General features: G+C 43.4%; 1 protein-coding gene across 1 annotated transcript in view; it reads left to right on the forward strand.

The window, feature by feature from the left end:
* LOC111982425 (nidogen-1-like) overlaps positions 1–23,693 on the forward strand; it is a 78,427-nt gene that overhangs the window by 10,078 nt on the left and 44,656 nt on the right. The window contains exons 2-8 of the mRNA XM_024013994.2: positions 6,181–6,483; positions 6,910–7,142; positions 7,424–7,995; positions 16,063–16,203; positions 16,436–16,687; positions 18,164–18,364; positions 19,968–20,201. Coding sequence (XP_023869762.1) covers positions 6,181–6,483; positions 6,910–7,142; positions 7,424–7,995; positions 16,063–16,203; positions 16,436–16,687; positions 18,164–18,364; positions 19,968–20,201 — 1,936 coding nt within the window. The remainder of the gene's footprint in view (positions 1–6,180; positions 6,484–6,909; positions 7,143–7,423; positions 7,996–16,062; positions 16,204–16,435; positions 16,688–18,163; positions 18,365–19,967; positions 20,202–23,693) is intronic.

A 23,693-nucleotide genomic window follows, 5' to 3' on the forward strand; every position in this document is an offset into this window, starting at 1 on the left:
TGTGAGGGCGGCTATTCACCCAGATGCTTTTGTCATTCATGCGTTCCTTTGGATGAGTTGTCGTTTAGAGACAAGGGCTGAGTGTGAGAGCCTGAACCAGATGTAGTGCTGTAGTCTAGATTCTCCTTTGGTCCAAACCAAAGTCTATTGCCAGCTAATATTAATAAAATAATAACATATGGTATTTAGCCGACGCTTTTGTTCAAAGCGTCATTCAGTCATGTGTGCATACAAGTCTCATGTATTTAAATCAACAGTGTTTAGTCTAAAGACAAATATTTTAAACATTATTTGAAATCTTTCAAATAGTTTAGCTAGCTAAATCCCTCCGGCTTATCAAATTCATTCAACCGGATGGGAGAATGGACTTAACATTGGTTTAGATCCGCTCTTTCTCCTTGTGCCGTAGGTACTTGTTATCCGCCTTTTTCTCCTGGTAGTTCCACTCAGATAAAAACAAACACTTTTTTTTCTTCTAGAGAAAGCAAGCTAATTTCACAAGTAATTCCAGCTAGAACTGGGATCAAGTATTCAAAATCTGTCAAGAACTATGTGTGTTTGCTTGCGCCTGCCATGTGCTCTTTTGAGACATCAATTGGTTCCATTGTGCCAGGCAAGCTCAGCCAAGCACAGATAAAGGATTTGAAAGATTTTTAAAGGACAGCTAAACTATTTGAAAGATTTCAAATGCTATTTGAACTATTTGTCTTTAGGCACAACACAGTTGATTTAAATACATGAGACTTGTCAGATGTGAATTGGGTCGCATTGCTTCTTCCGTTGTAGCAAACGCACATGAGGCTTATTGCTTTGTTGGCTGGTAGCTAGTATAAAGTATAGACCATATATTGTGTTTCCTACAGGTTATTGGAAAGAGCAGAAGCTCTGAACTCTGCGTTCAGAACCCAGTCTTACCTACAGGTTATGGGAATTGTGCTCGATTAGTATTTCTCCAGTAGGTTTCCTGAAGGAGAAAGCCTCCACTTCTATGTCAAAGATAATAAAACAAAAACACTACAGTAAATACTGTGCCCTCAGAAAGTATTCACACCCATTGACTTTTTCCAAATTTTGTTGTGTTACAAGGTGGAATTAAAACGATCTACACAAAATACTCCGTAATGTCAAAGTAGAAGAAAAATCAAACTTTTGTAAAAAAATAAATTTAAAAAAAGATATATATTGCTGGGTAAGTCTCTAAGAGCATTGCACACCTGGATAGTACAATATTTGCTGCACATTATTTTTCAAAATTCTTCAAGCTCTGTCAAGTTGGTTGTTGAAAATGGCTGTCTAGCAATGATCAAGTCTTACCATATATTTTCAAACTGATTTAAGTCAAAACTGTAACTAGGCCTCTCAGGAACATTCACTGTTGTCTTTTTAAGCAACTCCAGTGTAGATTTGGCCTTGTGTTTTAGGTTATTGCCCTGCTGAAAGGAGGACTTGTCTCGCGAAGTCTGTTGGAAAGCAGACTGAACCAGGTTTTCCTCTAGGATTTTGCCTTTGCTTTGCTCTATTCTGTTTATTTTTATCCCAAAACAAATCCCTAGTCAATGCAGATGACAAGCGTACCCGTAACATGATGCAGCCACCACCATTCTTGAAAATATGAAGAGTGGTACTCAGTGATGTGTTGTATTGGATTTGCCCCAAACATAATGCTTCGTAATTCAGGATATAAAGATATAAATGTTTTTGCCGTCTTACTGCAAAAGACTTGCCTTATTGGAAACAGGATGCTTGTTTTGGAATATTTTTATTGTGTACAGGCTTCCTTTTCACTCTGTCATTTAGGTTAGTATTGTGGAACAACTACAGTACAATGGTTGTTGGTCCATTCTCAGTTTTCTCCTATCACAGCCATTAAACTCTAACTGTTTTAAAGTCAACATATGGTGAAATCCCTGAGCAGTTTCCTTCGCCACCGGCAACTGAGTTAAGAAGAACGCCTGTATCTTTGTTATGACTGGGTGTATTGATACACCAGCCAAAGTGTAATTAATAACTTCACCATGCTTAAAGGGATATTCAGTGTTTGCTTTTTTTTTTTACCCATCTACCAACAGGTGCCCTTCTTTGCAAGGCATAGGAAAACCTCCTTGGTCTTTGTGGTTGAATCTGTGTTTGAAATTCACTGCTCGACTGAGGGACCATACAGATAATTGTATGTGTGGGGTACAGAGATAAGGTAGTCTTTCAAAAATCATGTTAAACAGTATTATTTTACACAGTGAGTCAATGCAATTTATTATGTGACTTGTTAAGTTCATTTTTACTCCTGAACTTATTTAGGTTTGCTATAACAAAGGGGTTGAATACTTATTGACTCAAGATATTTCAGGTATCATTTTTAATGAATTTGTAAAAATCGATTAAAACATAATTCCACTTTGACATTATGGAGTATTGTGGGTAGGCCAGTAACACAAAATCTATTTTAAACACAGGTCGTAACACAACTGTAAAAAGTCAAGGGTTGTGAATATTTTCTGAAGGCACTGTATTACAGTAATTTCCGCAAAAACACAACAGTAAATACTACTGTATACTACAGTCCGTAAAAACACTTCAGTAAATACTACAGTATAGTACAGTCCGCAAAAACACAACATTAATTACTATAGTATATAAAAAATATATATACTATAGTTAACTGTAAATATTAAAGTATACGACAATAAATACTACAGTATTTACTGTAGTGTTTTTGCACTACAAATCAATAGTAAGAAGGTGTTCCTAATGTTTGGTATACTTAGTGTATCACAATATAATATAGGTCAACGACTCATATCCATATTTCACAGTATAGGAGGAAATTCCCAAGCACTGACCTTATACCAGTTTTTCTTCTCTGTTCTTTATTATAATTTGACTACACTACAGTGCGTTCAGAACGTATTTAGACCCCTTGAATTTTCCACATTTTGTTTCATTACAGCCTTATTCTAAAATGAATTAAATAGTTTTTTACCCCTCATCAATTTATAAACAATACCCCATAATGACAAAACAAAAACATTTTTTTTCTTTTTTTGCAAATGTATAAAAAAACACCAACTAAAATATCACATTTACTTAAGTATTCAGACCCTTTACTCAGTACTTTGTTGAAGCACCTTACAGCCTCGAGTCTTCTTGGGTATGTTGCTACAAGCTTGGCACACCTGTATTTGGGGAGTTTCCCCCATTCCTCTCTGCAGATCCGCTCAAGCTCTGTCAGGTTGGATGGGGAGTGTCGCTGCACAGCTATTTACAGGTCTCTCCAGAGATGTTTGATCGGGTTCAAGTACGGGCTCTGGCTGGGCCACTCAAGGACATTCAGAGACTTGTTCCGAAGCCACTCCTGCATTGTCTTGGCTGTGTGCTTAGGGTTGTTGTCCTGTTGGAAGGTGAACCTTCGCCGCAGTCTGAGGTCCTGAGCGCTCTTGAGCAGTTTTTCATCAAGGATCTCTCTGTACATTTCTCTGTTCATCTTTCCCTCGATCCTGACTAGTTGCTCAGTCCTTGCCGCTGAAAAACATCCCCACAACATGATGCTGCCACCACCATGCTTCGTAGTAGGGATGGTGCCAGGTTTCCTTCAGACGTGACACTTGGCATTCAGGCCAAAGAGTTCAATCTTGGTTTCATCAGACCAGAGAATTTGTTTCTCATGGTCTAAGAGTCCTTTAGGTGCCTTTTGTCAAACTCCAAGTGGACTGTCATGTGTCTTTTACTGAGGAGTGACTTCCATCTGGCCACTCTACCATAAAGGCCTGATTGGTGGAGTGCTGCAGAGATGGTTGCCATTCTGAAAGTTTCTCCCATCTCCACAGAGGAACTCTGGAGCTCTGTTAAGAGTGACCATCGAGTTCTTGGTCACCTCCCTGACCAAGGCCCTTCTTCCCTGATGGCTCAGTTTGGCCAGGCGGGCAGCTCTTGGTAGTTCCAAACTTCTTCCATTTAAGAATGATGGAGGCCACTGTGTTCTTGGACTTTCAATGCTGCAGACATTTTTTGTACCCTTCCTCAGATCTGTGCCTCGACACAACCCTGTCACAGAGCTCTACGGACAATTCCTTCAACCTCATGGCTTGGTTTTTGCTCTGACATGTATTGTCAACTGTGGGACCTTATATAGACACGTGTGTGCCTTTCCAAATCACGTTCAATTAATTGAACTTGATTGGAGGTGGACTCCAATCAAGTTGTAGAAACATCTCAAGGTTGATCAATGGAAACAGGATGTACCTGAGCTCAATTTCGAGTCTCATAGCAAAGGGTCTGAATCCTTTTGTAAATAAGGTATTTCTGTTTTACGTTTTTCATACGTTTGCAAAAATTTCAAAAAATCTGTTTTCGCTTCATCATTAAGGGGTATTGTTTGTAGATTGATGAGGAAATGTTTTTATTCAATATATTTTAGAATAAGGCTGTAACGTATCAAAATGTGGGAAAAAAGTATGTGGACAACTCTTCAAATTAGAGGATTTGGCTATTTCAGCCACACCCATTGCTGACAGGTGTATAAAATCGAGCACAGAGCAATGCAATCTCCATAGACAAACATCGGCAGTAGAATGTCCTTACTGAAGAGCTCAGTGACTTTCAACGTGGCACAAGTCAGTTCGTAAAATCTCTGCCAGAGCTGACCCGGTCAACTGTAAGTGCTGTTATTGTGAAGTGGAAATGAAGTGATAGGCCACACAAGCTCACAGAGCGGGACTGTCGAGTGATGAAGCGCATAGCGCGTAAAAATCGATTGTCTTCGGTTGCAACACTCACTACCAACTTCCAAACTGCCTCTGGAAGCAACGTCAGCACAATAACTGTTAGTTGGACACTTCATGAAATGGGTTTCCATGGTCGAGCAGCCACACACAAGCCTTAGATCACCATGCGCAATGACAAGCTTTGGCTGGACTGGTGTAAAGCCCGCCTCCATTGGGAGTCTGGACCAGTGGAGATGCGTTCTCTGGAGTAATGAATCACGCTTCACCATCTGGCAGTCCAATGGACGAATCTGAGTTTGGTGGATGCCAGAAGAACGCTACCTGCCCGAGGGCACCAAAATGTAACGTTTGGTGGAGGAGGAATAATGGTCTGGGGCTGTTTTTCATGGATCGGGCTAGGCCCCTTAGTTTCAGTGAAGGCATACGTTTAGAATGTCACAGCATACAATGACATTCTAAACGATTCTGTGCTTCCAACTTTGTGGTAACACTTTTCTGTTTCAGCATGACAATGCTCTCGTGCACAAAGCAAGGTCCATACAGAAATGGTTTGTCGAGATCGGTGTGGAAGAACTTGACTGGCCTGCAATGAGACCTGACCTCAACCCCATCGAACACCTTTGAGATGAATTGGAATGCCGACTGTGAGCCAGGCCTAATCGCCCAATATCAGTACCCGACCTCACTAATGCTCTTGTGACTGACTGGAAACTGCAGCAATGTTCCAACATCTAGTAGTAAGCCTTCCCATAAGAGTGGATGCTGTTATAGCAGCAAAGGGGGGACCAACTCCATATTAATGCCTATGATTTTGGAATGAGATGTTCAACAATCAGGTGTACACATACTTTTGGTCATGTAGCGTATAAATAAAGCAGTCAGGCCTTGTCCAGTTTGAACTGTTCCTAGATCAGTAGGGGGAACCTCAGACATCTTTCACAATAGGGGGAGCAAGATACCCCATGTTCCCTGCGGGGAGGGGACGAGGCCTTAACTAATGTGAAGGAGGGGTCATGGCATGTTAAGATTTACAACTATTTTAACGAGGACCCTGACCGTGCTGTAAATCTGGATATTTACTTAACCGAGTTTGCAGCAGAAGAGGGTTCTCTTGAGCATGTTTGCATAGCTACAATCGCTTACCATTGTCAAAATTCCTGAGATTTCAATTCTAGTTGAAGTCATCATGATAAAATGAACTTTCTGAACCCCACAGTCGGTCATTCCCAGCAGTTTTGGGGTAAAAAGTGACAGGATCTCCGATTGTATCATGGACATTGACAATTGTGACCTCAACCACATTGTGGTTCAAAAACATCATTATCCAAAAAACCTATTTGAACTCTAGGCTATATTTAACTTTGGCGTTATGAGAAAAATATGAAGTTGCAGAAAATTCTGCAGAGAAATTTGCATCCATGTCTTTGCTGATGATAACACATCTGCGATAATCCAATCCCAGATCAACACCAATGGCTTTCTGGCAGTAGAAGAACCTAAGGTGGAGTCTGAGTACCTGGGAAAGATGCCTGCCAGCTTCGGAATGATAGCGGCTTTCCTCGGAGATCTGGACAACAGCGACGGAGTGGGGAAGGTGTACTACCGACAGGACAGCAGGCCCTCCGTGCTTCTCCGGACCACTGACCACATCAGCCAGGCATTCCCTCAGGACGACGAGATCAATCCCACCCACGCCTTAATCATCACATGGGAGAACATGGCGGCCCACGGCGTGCCTGGTCGAGGAGATGGGCTGGACAGAAAGGTAAGGAGGACCCTCATCGCATGGCCTAGATAGGGTCATGTTTATTTTGTGTCTTTTAAAATATGTCATTGGATATATTGAACAGTTGATAAACTTGTTTTAATGCCACATTGATATGGATAGCACTTGAAATTATAATTTGACACCATATTTTCTATCCACCTAATATGAAGTTGCCTAAAACCCATACACTGTACAATGTAGTTACAGGTATGGAGGTACAGTATAATTAGAGTGATGTTACTCATGGTTACATAATCCTTCCAACTGTGTTACCTGTTTGCAGTTTTTGTGGTGGGCTACATAGACTTTTTTGTTACATATTTAGTTCACTCTACCAAGCCAAACTCAAAGTTAGTGCACTAAAGTAGTAATAGGGTGCTAGGACTCAGTTTCCCTCTTCTATCTTTTCTTTTTACCATGTAGAGAAACACCTTCCAGCTGGTGGTGGCGTCCATGGCGTCCGCCTCCTACGCCATCTTGTTCTACCCTAGGGAGGGGCTGCAGTACATCTCCACGCCTGTGGCGGGCCAGAGCGAGCCAGTCCACACCGGCTTCAGCCAAGGCCTGGTCCAGACCTGGTTCAGCTGGAGCAGCAGCCAGGGGCCCTACTACCGCATTGCCACCGACGACGAGGCGTCCGTCAGACAGCTCTCCGAGTAAGTTGATTGGTTGGTGGGTGGGCTGGTTGGTGGGTTCGTTGGGTTGGTTGATTGGTTGGTTGATTGGATTTCTATAATGGGCTTCCAGATGCTCCAAGAACTTAGGCGTAGTAAGTGTTGTTCATAGAAAACTTGGTTAGGTTTCTGTCATTATGTTTTGACCTGGTATTTGCATAGTTACATTGCATTATGGTAATTATGTAATGATTTCAATAACCTGACATATGCACAAAGCTTCTTCATAGAGGTAGGTCTCATGATGATCTGTCTTCCGCTAGGGAGACCAACTCAGGCAGGCGTGGTGTGTGGGTGTACGAGATCGGCACCTCCCCGATCTTCTCCTCCATCACCCCAGGCCAGGTCACCAACCTGTCCCCAGAGGAGGGCGTGGCAAGTGGGCAGATGGAGTCCGTGCCAGAGTTTCCACCCAGAAACACTGGAGAACAACAGGAGATTGAATTCCCTCCCTACGAGCACGAGGAGGAAGAGGAGACACCTGAACCGGAGCTGCCCCCAACTGTCCACCCGGTCCAGTACCAGCCCAGATACCCTGTTGTCCCTGAGCCGCCCCAGCCCAGCTACCCTGAGCCGCCCCGGCCCAGCTACCCTGAGCCGCCCCAGCCCAGCTACCCTGAGCCGCCCCAGCCCAGCTACCCTGAGCCGACCCAGCCCAGCTACCTTGACCCGATCGAGCCCAGCTACCTTGACCCGATCGAGCCCAGATACCCTGAGCCGGTCCAGCCCAGATACCTTGAGCCTGTCCAGCCGGCCCAGCCGCAGCCACCACGCTACGAGCCTCAAACCCCACAGGTGGTGGTCGTGGATGAAGATGATGACCTTGATGTTGACGGTAAGCCATGAAAGAAACAACAATTGAATCTGTGTCTGAAAATTGTGACCGGGAAAAGAATCCTAGTCAAGATTGCCATGACAGAAACATTAGTTTAGTTTAGTTTTTTAGGATCCCCATTAGCTACTGCACATGCTGCAGCTACTCTTCCTGGGGTCCACATAAAACATACAAATACATGACAAAGTACGGAACAGTTATAGACAAGAACAACATAAGATTACATTAAATAAAATGTAAAAAATGTATCTTCAAAAAGAAGAAGTTATATATAGGAAAGACACCAAGAGACAACAAAAATACTATTTACACACTATTCATATTCATATTCATACAGTAAAGTTAAATTAGATGTTTAGAAAGAGGAGAGGCACTGTGATAAAATATATATATATATTTTTTAAAGCTAAACTTGCTTTTTGCCTGAGTAACCTCTGGAGGCAGAGACCGATGCATTAAATCTGTTTTTGGTTGGGGTACCGTGAAGAAACCCATAGTGGCGTGTCTGGTGGGGTATGTACAGTGCATTCGGAAAGTATTCAGACCCCTTGACTTTTTGCATATTTTGCCTTGTTCTAAAATGTATTAAATCATTTTTGTTCCCTCATCAATCTACACACAATACCCCATAATGACTAAGCAAAAACAGGTTTATAGAAATTTTTGCAAATTTATTTAGAATAAAACACGGAAATATCACGTTTACATAAGTATTCAGAACCTTTACTCAGTACTTTGTTGAAGCACCTTTGACAGCGATTACAGACTCAACTCTTCTTGGGTATGATGCTACAAAACTTGGCACACCTGTATTTGGGGAGTTTCTCCCATTCTTCTCTGCAGATCCTCTCAAGCTCTGTCAGGTTGGATGGGGAGCGTCTCTGCACAGCTATTTTCCGGTCTCTCCAGAGATGTTCATTCAAGGACATTCAGAGACTTGTCCCGAAGCCACTCCTGCATTGTCTTGGCTGTGTGCTTAGGGTCATTGTCCTGTTGGAAGGTGAACCTTCGTCCCAGTCTGAGTTCCTGAACACTCTGGAGCAGGTTTTCATCAAGGATCTTTCTGTACTTTTCTCCGTTCATCTTTCCCTCGATCCTGACTAGTCTCCCAGTCCCTGCCGCTAAAAAACATCCCCACAGCATGATGCTGCCACCACCATGCTTCGTAGTAGGGATGGTGCCAGGTTTCCTTCAGACGTGACACTTGGCATTCAGGCCAAATAGTTCAATCTTGGTTTCATCAGACCAGAGAATCTTGTTTTGCATGGTCTGAAAGTCCTTTAGGTGTCTTTTGGCAAACTCCAAGTGGTCTGTCATGTATCTTTTACTGAGGAGTGGCTTCCATCTGGCCACTCTACCATAAAGGCCTGATTGGTGGAGTGCTGCAGAGATGGTTGCCATTCTGGAAGGTTCTCCCATCTCCACAGAGGAACTCTGGAGCTCTGTCAGAGTGACCATCGGGTTCTTGGTCACCTCCCTTACCAAGGCCTTACAATCAACCCTTATCCCAGTCTGCTGTTCCCACATGCTTCAAGAGGGCCACCATTGTTCCTGTTCCCAAGAAACCTAAGGTAACTGAGCTAAATGACTACCGCCCCGTAGCACTCACTTCCGTCATCATGAAGTGCTTTGAGAGACTAGTCAAGGACCATATCACCTCCACCCTACCTGACACCCTAGACCCACTCCAATTTGCTTACCGCCCCAATAGGTCCACAGACGACGCAATCGCAACCACACTGCACACTTCCCTAACCCATCTGGACAAGAGGAATACCTATGTGAGACTGCTGTTCATCGACTACAGCTCAGCATTTAACACCATAGTACCCTCCAAACTCGTCATCAAGCTCGAGACCCTGGGTCTCGACCCCGCCCTGTGCAACTGGGTACTGGACTTCTTGACGGGCCGCCCCCAGGTGGTGAGGGTAGGTAACAACATCTCCACCCCGCTGATCCTCAACACTGGGGCCCCACAAGGGAGCGTTCTGAGCCCTCTCCTGTACTCCCTGTTCACCCACGACTGCGTGGCCATYCACGCCTCCAACTCAATCATCAAGTTTGCAGACAACACTACAGTGGTAGGCTTGATTACCAACAACGACGAGACGGCCTACAGGGAGGAGGTGAGGGCCCTCAGAGTGTGATGTCAGGAAAATAACCTCAAACTCAACGTCAACAAAAGAAAGGAGATGATCATAGACTTCAGGAAACAGCAGATGGAGCACCCCCCTATCCACATCGACGGGACAGTAGTGGAGAGGGTAGTAAGTTTTAAGTTCCTCGGCGTACACATCACGGACAAACTGAATTGGTCCACCCACACAGGCAGCGTGGTGAAGAAGGCGCAGCAGCGCCTTTTCAACCTCAGGAGGCTGAAGAAATTTGGCTTGTCACCAAAAGCACTCACAAACTTTTACAGATGCACAATCGAGAGCATCCTGTCGGGCTGTATCACCGCCTGGTACGGCAACTGCTCCGCCCACAACCGTAAGGCTCTCCAGAGGGTAGTGAGGTCTGCACAACGCATCACCGGGGCAAAACTACCTGCCCTCCAGGACACCTACACCACCCGATGTCACAGGAAGGCCATAAAGATCATCAAGAACAAGCACCCGAGCCACTGCCTGTTCACCCCGCTATCATCCAGAAGGCAAGGTCAGTACAGGTGGCATCAAAAGCGGGACCGAGATGACTGAAAAACAGCTTCTATCTCAAGGCCATCAGGGCAACATACTGACTCAACTCCACCACTTTAATAATGGAAAAATTGATGTAAAAAATGTATCACTAGCCACTTTAAACAATGCCACTTAATTAATGTTTACATACCCTACATTACTCATCTTCATATGTACAGTGGGGGAAAACAAGTATTTGATACACTGCCGATTTTGCGAGGTTTTCCTACTTACAAAGCATGTAGAGGTCTGTAATTTTATCATAGGTACACTTCAACTGTGAGAGACAGGATCTAAAACAAAAATCCAGAAAATCACATTGTATGATTTTTAAGTAATTCATTTGCTTTTATTGCATGACATAAGTATTTGATCACCACCAACCAGTAAGAATTCCGGCTCTCACAGACCTGTTAGTTTTTCTTTAAGAAGCCCTCTGTTCTCCACTCATTACCTGTATTTAACTGCACCTGTTTGAACTCGTTACCTGTTTATAAAAGACACCTGTCACACACTCAATCAAACAGACTCCAACCTCTCCACAATGGCCAAGACCAGGAAGCTGTGTAAGGACATCAGGGATAAAATTGTTAGACCTGCACAAGGTGGATGGGCTACAGGACAATAGGCAAGCACTGTGTGAGGAAGGCAACAACTGTTGGTGCATTTATAGAAATAGAAGAAAATAGAAAGAAGTTCAAGATGATGGTCAATCACCCTCGGTCTGGGGCTCCATGCAAGATCTCACTCGTGGGGCATCAATGATCATGAGGAAGGTGAGGGTCAGCCCAGAACTACACGCAGGACCTGGTCAATGACCTGAAGAGAGCTGGGACCACAGTCTCAAAGAAAACCATTAGAACACACTACGCCGTCATGGATTTAAATCCTGCAGCGCACACAAGGTCCCCCTGCTCAAGCAGGCGCATGTCAGGCCGTCTGAAGTTTGCCAATGACCATCTGGATGATCAGAGGAGGAATGGGAGAAGGTCATGTGTGGTCTGATGATTCAAAAATAGAGCTTTTTGGTCTAAACTCCCATCGCCGTGTTTGGAGGAAGAAGAAGGATGAGTACAACCCAAGAAAACACCATCCCAACCGTGAAGCATGGAGGTGGAAACATCATTCTTTGGGGATGCTTTTCTGCAAAGGGGACAGGACGACTGCCACCGTATTGAGGGAGAGGATGGATGGGGCCATGTATTGCGAGATCTTAGCCAACAACCTCCTTTCCTCAGTATAGAGCATTGTATGATGGTCGTGGCTGGGTCTTCCAGCATGACAACGACCCGAAACACATACCAGGGCAACTAAGGAGTGGCTCCGTAAGGAAGTATCTCAAGGTCCTGGAGTGGCCTAGCCAGTCTCCAGACCTGAACCCAATAGAAAATCTTTGGAGGGAGCTGAAAGTCCGTATTGCCCAGCGACACCCGAAACCTGAAGGATCTGGAGAAGGTCTGTATGGAGGAGTGGGCCAAAATCCCTGCTGCAGTGTGTGCAAACCTGGTCAAGAACTACAGGAACGTATGATCTCTGTAATTGCAAACAAAGGATTCTGTACCAAATATTAAGTTCTGCTTTTCTGATGTATCAAATACTTATGTCATGCAATAAAATGCTAATTAATTACTTAAAAATCATACAATGTGATTTCGGGATTTTTTGTTTTAGATTCCGTCTCTCACAGTTGAAGTGTACCTATGATAAAATTACAGACCTCTACATGCTTTGTAAGTAGGAAAATTCTGCAAAATCGGCAGTGTATCAAATACTTGTTCTCCCCACTGTATATACTGTACTCTATACCATCTACTGCATCTTGCCATCTTTATGTAATACATGTATCACTAGCCACTTTAAACAATGCCACTTTTATATGTTTACATACCCTTCATTACTCATCTCATATGTATATACTGTACTCGATACCATCTACTGCATCTTGCCTATGCTGTTCTGTACAATCACATTCATATATCTTTATGTACATATTCTTCATCCCTTTACACTTGTGTGTGTATAATGTAGTAGTTGTGGAATTGTTAGGTTAGATTACTCGTTGGTTATTACTGCATTGTCGGAACTAGAAGCACAAGCATTTCGCTACACTCGCATTAACATCTGCTAACCATGTGTATGTGACAAATAAAATTTGATTTGATTTCTTGGAGCTCTACGGACAATTCCATCGACCTCATGGCTTGGTTTTTGCTCTTGACATGCACTGTCAACTGTGGGACCTTATATAGATAGGTGTGTGTCTTTCCAAATCACGTCCCATCAATTGAATTTACCACAGGTGGACTCCAACCAAGTTGTAGAAACATCTCCAGGATGATCAACAGAAACAGGATGCACATGAGCTCAATTTCGAGTCTCATAGCAAAGGGTCTGAATACTTGTGTAAATAAGGTATTTCCGTTTGAAGTGTATGTAAATAGATTACACAATTAGTTCGGCATTTTCAACACACACGTTTCTTAAAAAGACTAGAATAGAAGAAGCCAATTTCTCCTCAACCAAATCAAATAAAACGTTATTTGTCACGTGCCAAATACAACAAGTGTAGACCTTACCGTGAAATGCTTACTTACAAGCCCTTAACCAACAGTGCAGTTCAAGAAGAGTTAAGAAAATATTTACCAAATAAACTAAAAAGTAATTAAAAGTAACACAATAACATAACAATAACGAGGCTATATACAGGGGGTACCAATACCGAGTCAGTGTGCAGGGGTACAGGTTAGAGGTAATTTGTACATGTAGGTAGGTAGGGGTGAAGTGACTATGCATAGATAATGAACAGCGAGTAGCAGCAGTGTATAAAACAAATGGAGGGGGGGGGGGCGGTCGTTGTAATATTCCAGTGGCCATTATGATTAATTGTTCAGCAGTCTTATGGCTTGGGGGTAGAAGCTGTTAAGGAGCCTTTTGGTCCTAGACTTGGCACTCCGGTACCGCTTGCCGTGCGGTAGCAGATAAAACAGTATGACTTTGGTAACTGGAGTCTGACAATTTTATGGGCTTTCCTCTGACACCACCTATTATATACACTTCCGTTCAAAAGTTTGGGGTCACTTAGAAATTTCCTTGTTTTTGAAAGAGAAGCAATTTTTTTGTACATTCAAATAACATCAAATTGATCAGACATACAGTGTAGACATTGTTAATGTTGTAAATTACTATTGTAGCTGGAAACGGCAGATTTGTTATGGAATATCTACATAGGCGTACATTGGCCACTTATAAGCAAACATCACTCTGTGTTCCAATGGCATGTTGTGTTAGCTAATCCAAGTTTATCATTTTAAAAGGCTAATTGATCATTGATCAGAAAACCCTTTTGCAATTATGTTAGCACAGCTGAAAACAGTTGTTCTGATTAAAGAAGCATTAAAACTGGCCTTCTTTAGACTAGTTGAGTATCTGGAGCATGTTGACCTGTTTAAAGGTCTTACTCACATCGGCTGCGGAGAGCGTGATCACAGTCGTCCGGAACAGCTGATGCTCTCATGCATGTTTCAGTGATACTTGCTTCAAAGCGAGCATAAGTTATTTAGCTCGTCTGGTAGGCTCCTGTCACTGGTTAGCTCTCAGCTGTGCTTCCTTTGTAGTCTGTAATAGTTTGCGAGCCCTGCCACATCCGATGAGGGTTGGAGCCGGTGTAGTACGATTCGATCTTAGTCCTGTATTTACTCTTTGCCTGTTTGATGGTTCGTCGGAGGGCATAGCGGGATCTTTTATAAGCTTCCGGGTTAGAGTCCCGCTCCTTGAAAGCGGCAGCTCTACCCTTTAGCTCAGTGCTGATGTTGCCTGTAATCCATGGCATCTGGTTGGGGTAAGTATGTACAGTCACTGTGGGGATGACGTCATCGATGCACTTATTGATGAAGCCAGTGATTAATGTGGTGTACTCCTCAATGCCATCGGAAGAATACCGGAACATATTCCAGTCTGTGCTAGCAAAACAGTCCTGTATGCGTAGCATCCACGTCATCTGACCACTTCCGCATTGCGCGAGTCACTGGTACTTCCTGCTTTAGTTTTTGCTTGTAAGCAGGATTCAGGAGGATAGAATTATGGTTAGATTTGCCAAATGGAGGGTGGGGGAGAGCTTTGTATGCATCTCTGTGTGTGGAGTAAAGGTGGTCTAGAGTTTTTTTCCCTCTGGTTGCACATGTGACATGCTGGTAGAAATTTGGTAAAACTGATTTAAGTTTGCCTGCATTAAAGTCCCCGGCCACTAGGAGCGCTGCTTCTGGGTGAGCATTTTCTTCTTTGCTTATGGCCTTATAGAGTTGGTTGAGTGGGGTCTTAGTGCCAGCTTCGGTCTGTGGTGGTAAATAGACAGCTACGAATAATATAGTTGAGAACTCTCTTGATAGATAGATAGGTCTACAGCTTATCATAAGGTACTCTACCTCATGCCAGCAATACCTCGAGACTTCTTTAATATTAGACATCGCGCACCAGCTGTTATTGACAAAAAGACACACACTCTCACCCCTCGTCTTACCAGACGTAGCTTCTCTGTTCTGCCGGTGCTTTGAAAATCCCTCCAGCTCTATATTATTTGTGTTGTCGTTCAGCCACGACTCGGTGAAACAGAAGATGTTACAGTTCTTAATGTCCCGTTGGTCGGACAATCGTAATCGTAGGTCATCAATTTTATTTTCCAATTATTGCATGTTAGCAAGTAGAATTGATGGCAGTGGGAGTTTACTCGCTCGCCTACGGATTCTCAAAAGGCAGCCCGATCTGCTTCCTCTTTTCCTCCGTTTTTTTTCTACACGCAAATGACAGGGATCTGGGCCTGTTCCCAGGAGAACAAAATATCTTTCTCGTCTGACTCGTTAAAGGAAAAAGCTTCTTCCAGTTCGTGGTGAGTAATCCCAGTTCTGATGTCCAGAAGTTATTTTCGGTCATAAGAGACGGTAACAACAACATTATGTACAAAATAAGTTCAAAAATAAGTTACAAACAACGCATAAAAACAAACGGAATGTGGTTTTGTCTTCTTTTTGCGTACAAACGTGAAAGACTATCATGCATGTTGTTGATGTTAGTTATCCGTGTGCAGTTAGGGCAAGGCGTGCTGGTTTGTTTTGAGCTTCTTTGTTTTGAGCCATGCTGCTTTGTTTAACCGGCCTATGAAATTACACTCTTAGAAAAAAAGGGTTCTTTGACTGTCCCCATTGGATAATCCTTATTGATTCTATGTAGAACTCTTTTTGGTTCCCAGTAGAACCCTTTTGGGTTCGATGTAGGGTTCTTCAAAGGTTTCCCCAATGAGGACAGCCGGATAACCCTTTTATGTTCTAGATAGCAGCTTTTTTTTCTAAAATTGTATTTTTTCTAAGAATGTGGTTTGTCTTCTTTTTGGCAGTGTTTGCGTACAATTCGGAGACATGCGCCAGTAACAGGCAGAAGTGCTCGTCCTTCGCTGACTGTAAGGACTACACCAATGGCTACTGCTGCCACTGTAGGCCTGGTTTCTATGGCAATGGCAAGAACTGTGTGGCTGAAGGTAGGAGTAACCCCATACCCAAAGTACATACAGTATTTGTGTAATAAGGGTTAGGGCTAGCCTGCTACCTTCATTATAATGAAATATGTCATATAAAGTATAAGAATGATTCAATATTTTATAACGAAATTGAAAACCTGATCATGCTTGACACACAGTCACACATCAGTTACATTTAAAGTTACATTAATTAAAATCGAATTAAGTTAGTTTCCTCACATTCCACACGCAGGTAAGCCCCAGCGGATGAACGGCAAAGTGAACGGCCGGGTGTTTGTGGGCAACTCGCCGTCGCCGCTGGATTTTTCCAACAACGACCTGCACTCGTACGTGGTGGCCAACGATGGGCGCGCTTACGTGGCCATCAGTACCATTCCGGCCGGCCTGGGACCCTCCCTGCAGCCCCTGTCCTCCCTGGGAGGGGTCATCGGCTGGGCCTTCGCTCTGGAGCAGCCCGGCTATGAGAACGGCTTCAGCATCATCGGTAAGAGCTGTTCGACGATTATCTTGCACATTGTGTCAATCTTGCACATTGTTGTGTCATTAAGAGTTGTTTTAAGGTAAGAGCTGACATTGGGTGAATCACAAAAGTGATTCATCGCTTCCTTGATTCATAACGAATCGAGGAAAAACAGTTGAGAAAGTGCCAAAAAGGCAGCAGTTGATTTGAATACATTAGGCTTTTCTCATGTGTGTTGGGTAGCATTTGGTTTAGCTTCTCCCTCCAATGTAGCAAAGGTACCTGGGGCTTGGGGCTTTGTTGTGGTCTAATAAGATGTCCTTCAAAGACAGGTGTGAATGACCGCTGTGGGATTGCTGCTTAGGTCAACATTTATTCAAGTTAACTTTGATTAGCCTGATTTATTTGCTCTCTTTGAATGACAATTTTTTTTTATAGTCAGGCTATGTCCAAAATCTGCCTTACTTACCTAAATGGCATACTGTGTACTAATACTACTACATACTGTTAAGAATGCACTGTTTAGTAAAAACAAATGCAGTAAACAACAAATATTAGCATACCTGGCTCATTCATACTGAGAATGTGTCATCTAATGCACAATTGCGTTGATTCCCGCCATTCGCTCATTTTGGTACGGCGCGTCTCCTCGGCTGATTATCAGCTGTTGTCAAACACACGTTGGTCTCGATAGACAATTCTATTCCTCAATAGTATGCAGCGAATTCTAAGAGATTAAAAGCTGAAATGAGTATGACATCCTGGCATTTAAAGCATACAGCATTTTGGACATTTCACATATGTACTATAAAACAATTTTTGTTGCATACCCAAAATGCCTACTATTTAGAACCCAAGTAAGGGTATTCGGACACTGCCAATCTCTTTGCTCAGGGAAAGTAGATTCTCTACTGGCGTTTTGAGTGGTATACGTGGACGTTTGAGTGAATTGTGCCAAGTGATCAGGACTATCTTCCTCTTTGATACTTTCCTCAACAAGTTGAACTCCGCTTTAGTCTTCCACTTGGACATGATTTGTAGGTAGAACGATGATGGGGGAAATTATGGGGAATTTTGTTCTGTGTTCCCGTTTTTGGTCAATCTTTCTGCTTTTCGGCCTCAAAATGTTGCTCAAGCTCATTGCTTCCAGCTGGCTTCACTTCTTTCAAAATATTCCCCTTTGATGTGTAATGTTATTGGCTCCAGGGAGAACTAAAAGTAGGGGGATACACTCAAAGGTATGGGTGGGGATGCAGAATGAAGTTGCCCCTAAATGCTGATCTTAGGTACGGCTAGGTTTTGTGTTTCATCACATAATGGTTGAGGTTAACTTTTGGGCAAGGCAAGATGATCCTAGATATGTGCTCAGGAGCTGAAGAGAACCTATGAGATTTGGTTGTCTCTCTCTTTTCTTCTCCCACCCCCATCTCTGCTCACACACACACACACAAACACCCTCAACCCCACAACCACCCTCAACCCCCCCCTCTCCCCCTCCAGGTGGCGTGTTCTCCAGGCAGGCCGAGGTGACCTTCTTACCGGGCAACGAGAGGCTGACCATCAAGCAGGAGTTCAAGGGCATCGACGAGCACGACCACCTGGTGGTGAGCACCGAGCTGGAGGGCCGTCTCCCTGAGGTCCCACGCGGCTCCACTGTCCAGATCGACCCCTACAAGGAGATCTACCAGTATGGCAGCAACCGTAAGTCACGACCACACCAATATAACTTGGAATGCAGACTTGGGGTCTATTCCATTTCAATTGAGTCAATTCAGGAAGTCAACTAAAATGATTTTGATCTCCTGAATTTAAATGGAATTGACCCCAATCCTGGAACTCGACACTGTCACAGTTTGTAGTACATCTAATCACATAAGAAAGGTCAGCATTAATCCCAATGTTGTTATTAGTCAAAGTGCTCTTGCGTGCGACCAGATAGTAGTCTTTCCTATTCTTTTCATGAAACACATTGTCTTGGAAACACTTTTGGCAGCAATTACAGCTGTGAGTCTTCTTGGATAACGTCTCTAAGAACTCGGCACACCTGGATTGTGCAATATTTGCCCATTATTATATATTTGTTTATTCAAGCTCTGTCAAGGTGTTGGGGATCATGGCTAGACAGAAATATTTAAGTCTTGCCATAGATTTTCAAGCAAATTTAAGTCAAAACTGTATCTTGGTAAGCAACTCCAGTGTAGATTTTGCCTTGTGTTTTAGGTTGTTGTCCAGTGTTTATTGGAAAGCAGAATGAACCAGGTTTTCCTCTAGGATTTTGCCTGTTATTAGCTCCATCCCGTTTCTATTTATCCTGAAAACTCCCCAGTCTTTGCCTCAAGAATACCCATACCATGATGCAGCCACCACTATGCTTGACAATAAGGAGGCAATTACTCAGTGATGTGTTGTGTTGGATTGGCACCAAACATAAGACTTTCCATTTAGGCCAAAAAGTATATTCCTTTGCATGCTTTTATTGCAGTAGTATGTTATTGCCTGGTTGCATACAGGATACATGTTTTGGACTATTCTGTATTTATTTTGCACATTTGTATTGTTAATTTAAGTCATTATTGTGGAGTCACTACAATGTTGTTGCTGCATCCTCAGTTTTCTCCAATCACAGCCATTTAAAATCACCAATCACCAATGGCGTAGTTTCCTTCCTGTCCTGCAGCTCAGTTCAGAAGGATGACTGTACCTTTGGTGTGTCTGGGTGGTTCAGTACATCATCCACAGCATGCTTATTACTAGGCCATGCTTAAAGAGATATTCAATGTCTGACTTGTTATTGTTACCAATCTACCAACACTGCCCTTCTTTATAAGGCTTTGGAAAAGCTCTCTGGTCTTTGTAGTTGAATCTGTGCTTGAAATTCAGCACTTGACTGAGGGACCTTACAGATATTGTATGTAGAGGAAGGGGTAGTCATAAAATATTAATGTCAACCCGTATTATTTCATACAATGTGATTTGTTAAGCCAAATTTGACTCCTGAACTAATTTAGGCTTGGCTAAACAAAAGAGGTGAATTCTTATGCAACAACTATACTCTAGTTCTAGTATTAATTAGAAAAAATGTGTTACATTTTCTTTTCACTTTGACATTATGGACTGTTTTGTCTAGATCAATGACAAAACTTCTAAATGAAATCTATTTAAATAAATTCGAAATCAAATCAAAATCAAATCCCACTTTGTAACGCAACAAAATGTGAAAAAAACAAGGGTGGTGAATACTTATGATACCAACTGTATATGGACGTTCAATGTAGTAACACTTCATTTTCCATATTCTCTTCAGTGATCACCTCCTCCTCCAACCGCGACTACACCGTGAGCCTACCGGATGGCAGTGTCCAGACCAAGACCTACCAGTGGCGTCAGACCATCACCTACCAGAGCTGTCCCAATGACGAGGAGGTCAGGGCCGTGCAGTCTACCCAGCAGCTCAGCGTCGACCAGATCTTCGTCATGTACGACTCGGGCAACCAGCTGATCCGCTACGCTATGAGCAACAAGATCGGCTCCATCCACAGTGAGTAGAACCCCTTGTGTTACTGCTAATCTTTGTTCATGTTCTCCTATAATGTTATGCTAACCTTGTGCTTATGTTCTGCTAGTTGTGTTCACGTTCTTCTAATGTTCAGCAAATGTTCTGCTAGTTCCGTTAACCTTCTGTTGATATTCTGCCAATGTTCTGGTAACCCTCTGCTAACAGGATTGGGCCCATCCTCAGTGAGTGTAGCCTATCATGTAGATACTGATAATCATCAGCTAAAGTTGTGCTAATGTTCTGCTACCTTTCTGCTAAATTTCCCGCTACATAAATCATCAAGGAACTCACCAGGTACAACCCTAAATCTGTAAACATGGGCACCCTCATAGATATTATCCTGACCAACTTGCCCTCCAACTACACCTCTGCTGTTTTCAATCAGGATCTCAGCGATCACTGCCTCATTGCCTGCATCCGCTATGGGTCCGCGGTCATACGACCACCCCTCATCACTGTCAAACGCTCCCTAAAACACTTCTAATCGACCTGGCCCGGGTATCCTGGAAGGATATTGACCTCATCCCGTCAGTTGAGGATGCCTGGTCGTTCTTTAAAAGTAATTTCCTCACCATCTTAAATAAGCATGCCCCTTTCAAAAAATGTAGAACTAAAAACAGATATAGCCCTTGGTTCACTCCAGACCTGACTGCCCTTGACCAGCACAAAAACATCCTGTGGCGGACTGCAATAGCATCGAATAGTCCTTGCGATATGCAACTGTCCAGGGAAGTCAGGAACCAATACACGCAGTCAGTCAGGAAAGCAAAGGCTAGCTTTTTCAAACAGAAATTTGCATCCTGTAGCTCTAACTCCAAAAAGTTCTGGGACACTGTAAAGTCCATGGAGAACAAGAGCACCTCCTCCCAGCTGCCCATTGCACTGAGGCTAGGTAACACGGTCACCACCGATAAATCCATGATAAACGAACATTTCAATAAGCATTTCTCTACGGCTGGCCATGCTTTCCTCCTGGCTACCCCAACCCCGGCCAACAGCTCCATCTCAATGGTCATCCCCAAAGCCAACACCTACTTTGGCCGCTTTTGCTTCCAGTTCTCTGCTGCCAGTGACCGGAACGAATTGCAAAAATCGCTGAAGCTGGAGACTTATATTTCCCTCACTAACTTTAAACATCAGCTATCTGAGCATCTACCGATTGCTGCAGATGTACATAGTCCATCTGTTAATAGCCCACCCAATCTACCTACCTCATCCCCATATTGTTTTTATTTACTTTTCTGCTCTTTTGTACCAGTATCTCTACTTGCACATCACCATCTGCTCATTTATCACTCCAGTGTTAATCTAATAAATTGTAATTACTTCGCTACTTTGGCCTATTTATTGCCTTACCACCTCACGCCATTTGCACACACTGTCTATAGACTACTGTATATAGACTTTCTTTTTTTCTATTGTGTTATTGACTGTATGTTTGTTTATTCCATGTGTAACTCTGTGTTGTTGATTGTGTCGCACTGCTTTGCTTTATCTTGGCCAGGTCGCAGTTGTAAATGAGAACTTGTTCTCAACTAGCTTACCTGGTTAAATAAATGTAAAAAAATAAATACTGTATGGCTTATCCTCTATGTTTGGCTGGATGTGGCTGTAAGACTGACACATGATGCTTAAATTTAAATGATGGTGGAAGCCCTGTGTGGATTTGAAAAAATGGATTTGTATGATCGATGTTAGTAATGACAGGCAAACAGGAGTACCAAGAAGGACAATCAAGGCAAAATAACATTGTTGTGGATGAAATCCCAGTCTCCACACAAGACCTGAACGGAGTCTGAGGAGAAAGTGAGAAAAATAATCGATGACAAGCTGCAGATAGATCAGAAGAAGATTGAGGTGGAGTGTGCCCACAGGATTGGAAAACCTACCTCTGGCCCAGGTGACAGACCCAGGTCAATAGTGGTAAAGTTCCTGAGGTACAAAGACAAGGTGGTTGTTATGGAGAGGAACCAACATCTTCCTCAACGAGGACTACTCTGAAACTGATCCCAGCTATGAAAGCTGCCAGAGAGCGTGGGGACATTGCGTACATCTGTAACCACAGGCTCATTGTTCTCCCACCCAAAAGCCTGGAAGGGGTGAGAGAACCAAGCAGATGGGTTCATAGCCTAACCCCTGCATCCTGATTGACGGCATGCTTTGTTTGTGGTTTCCCATATTATGTCTATCTCTAATAAGCTACACAGGAAAGGGCAATAAATAGTCCATATTACTACATGCAGCCTAAGAAATATGATTTGTGAAATCAATAACCTGCTAATCTCAGGTAGCATTCATACACTACATGACCAAAAGTATCTGGACACCTGCTCGTCGAACATCCCATTCCAAAATCGTGGGCATTAATATGGAGTTGGTCCCACCTTTGCTGTTTTAGCAGCCTCCACTGTTCTGGGAAGGCTTTCCACTAGATGTTGGAACATTGGTGCAGGGACTTGCTTCCATTCAGCCACAAGAGCATTAGTTAGGTCGGGCTCTGATGTTGGCCGAATAGGTCTGGTTCACAGTTGGCGTTCCAATTCATCCCAAATGGGGTTGAGGTCAGGGCTTTGTGCAGGCCAGTCAAGTTATTCCACACCGATCTCGACAAACCATTTCTGTATGGACCTCGCTTTGTCCACAAGGGTATTGTCATGCTGAAACAGGAAAGGCCCTTACCCAAACTGTTGCCACAAAGTTGGAAGCACAGAATCATCTAGAAGGTCATTGTGTGCTGTAGCGTTAATAGTTCACTTCACTGGAACTAAGGGGCCTAGCCCAAACCATGAAAAACAGCCCCAGACCATTATTCCTCCCCCAGAAAACGTTAAAGTTGGCACTATGCATTCAGGCAGGTAGCATTCTCCTTCTCCTGACATCCGCCGAATACAGATTTGTCCGTCGGACTGCCAGATGGTGAAGCATGACTAATCACTCCAGAGAAAGCATTTCCACTGCTCCAGAGTCCAATGGCGGCAGGCTTTACACCACTCCAGCCGACGCTTGGCATTGCGCGATCTTAGGCTTGTGTGTGGCTGTTCGGCCATGGAAACCCATTTCATGAAGCTCCCGACAAACAGTTCTTGTGCTGACGTTGCTTCCAGAGGCAGTTTGGAACTTGGTAGTGAGTGTTGCAACCGAGTACAGACAATTTTAATGCGCTGCATACTTCAGCACTTGGCAGTCCCATTCTGTGAGCTTGTGTGGCTTACCACTTCACAACTGAGCCGGTGTTGCTTCTTGACGTTTCCACTTCACAATAACAGCACTTACAGTTGACCGGGGCAGCTCTAGCAGGGCAGAAATTTGACGAACAAGGTGGTATCCTTTGACTATGCCAAGTTGAAAGTCTGGTGTGGCTGAAATACCCAAATCCACTAATTTGAAGGAGTGTCCACATACTTTTGTTTATATAGTGTATATTAGCCATCACTTAGACTCACTTAGTTAATTCATTTGTCAACACAGCAGCAG

Source organism: Salvelinus sp. IW2-2015, linkage group LG21, assembly GCF_002910315.2.
Source record: "Salvelinus sp. IW2-2015 linkage group LG21, ASM291031v2, whole genome shotgun sequence".
In the NCBI taxonomy this organism is placed as follows: Eukaryota; Metazoa; Chordata; class Actinopteri; order Salmoniformes; family Salmonidae; genus Salvelinus; species Salvelinus sp. IW2-2015.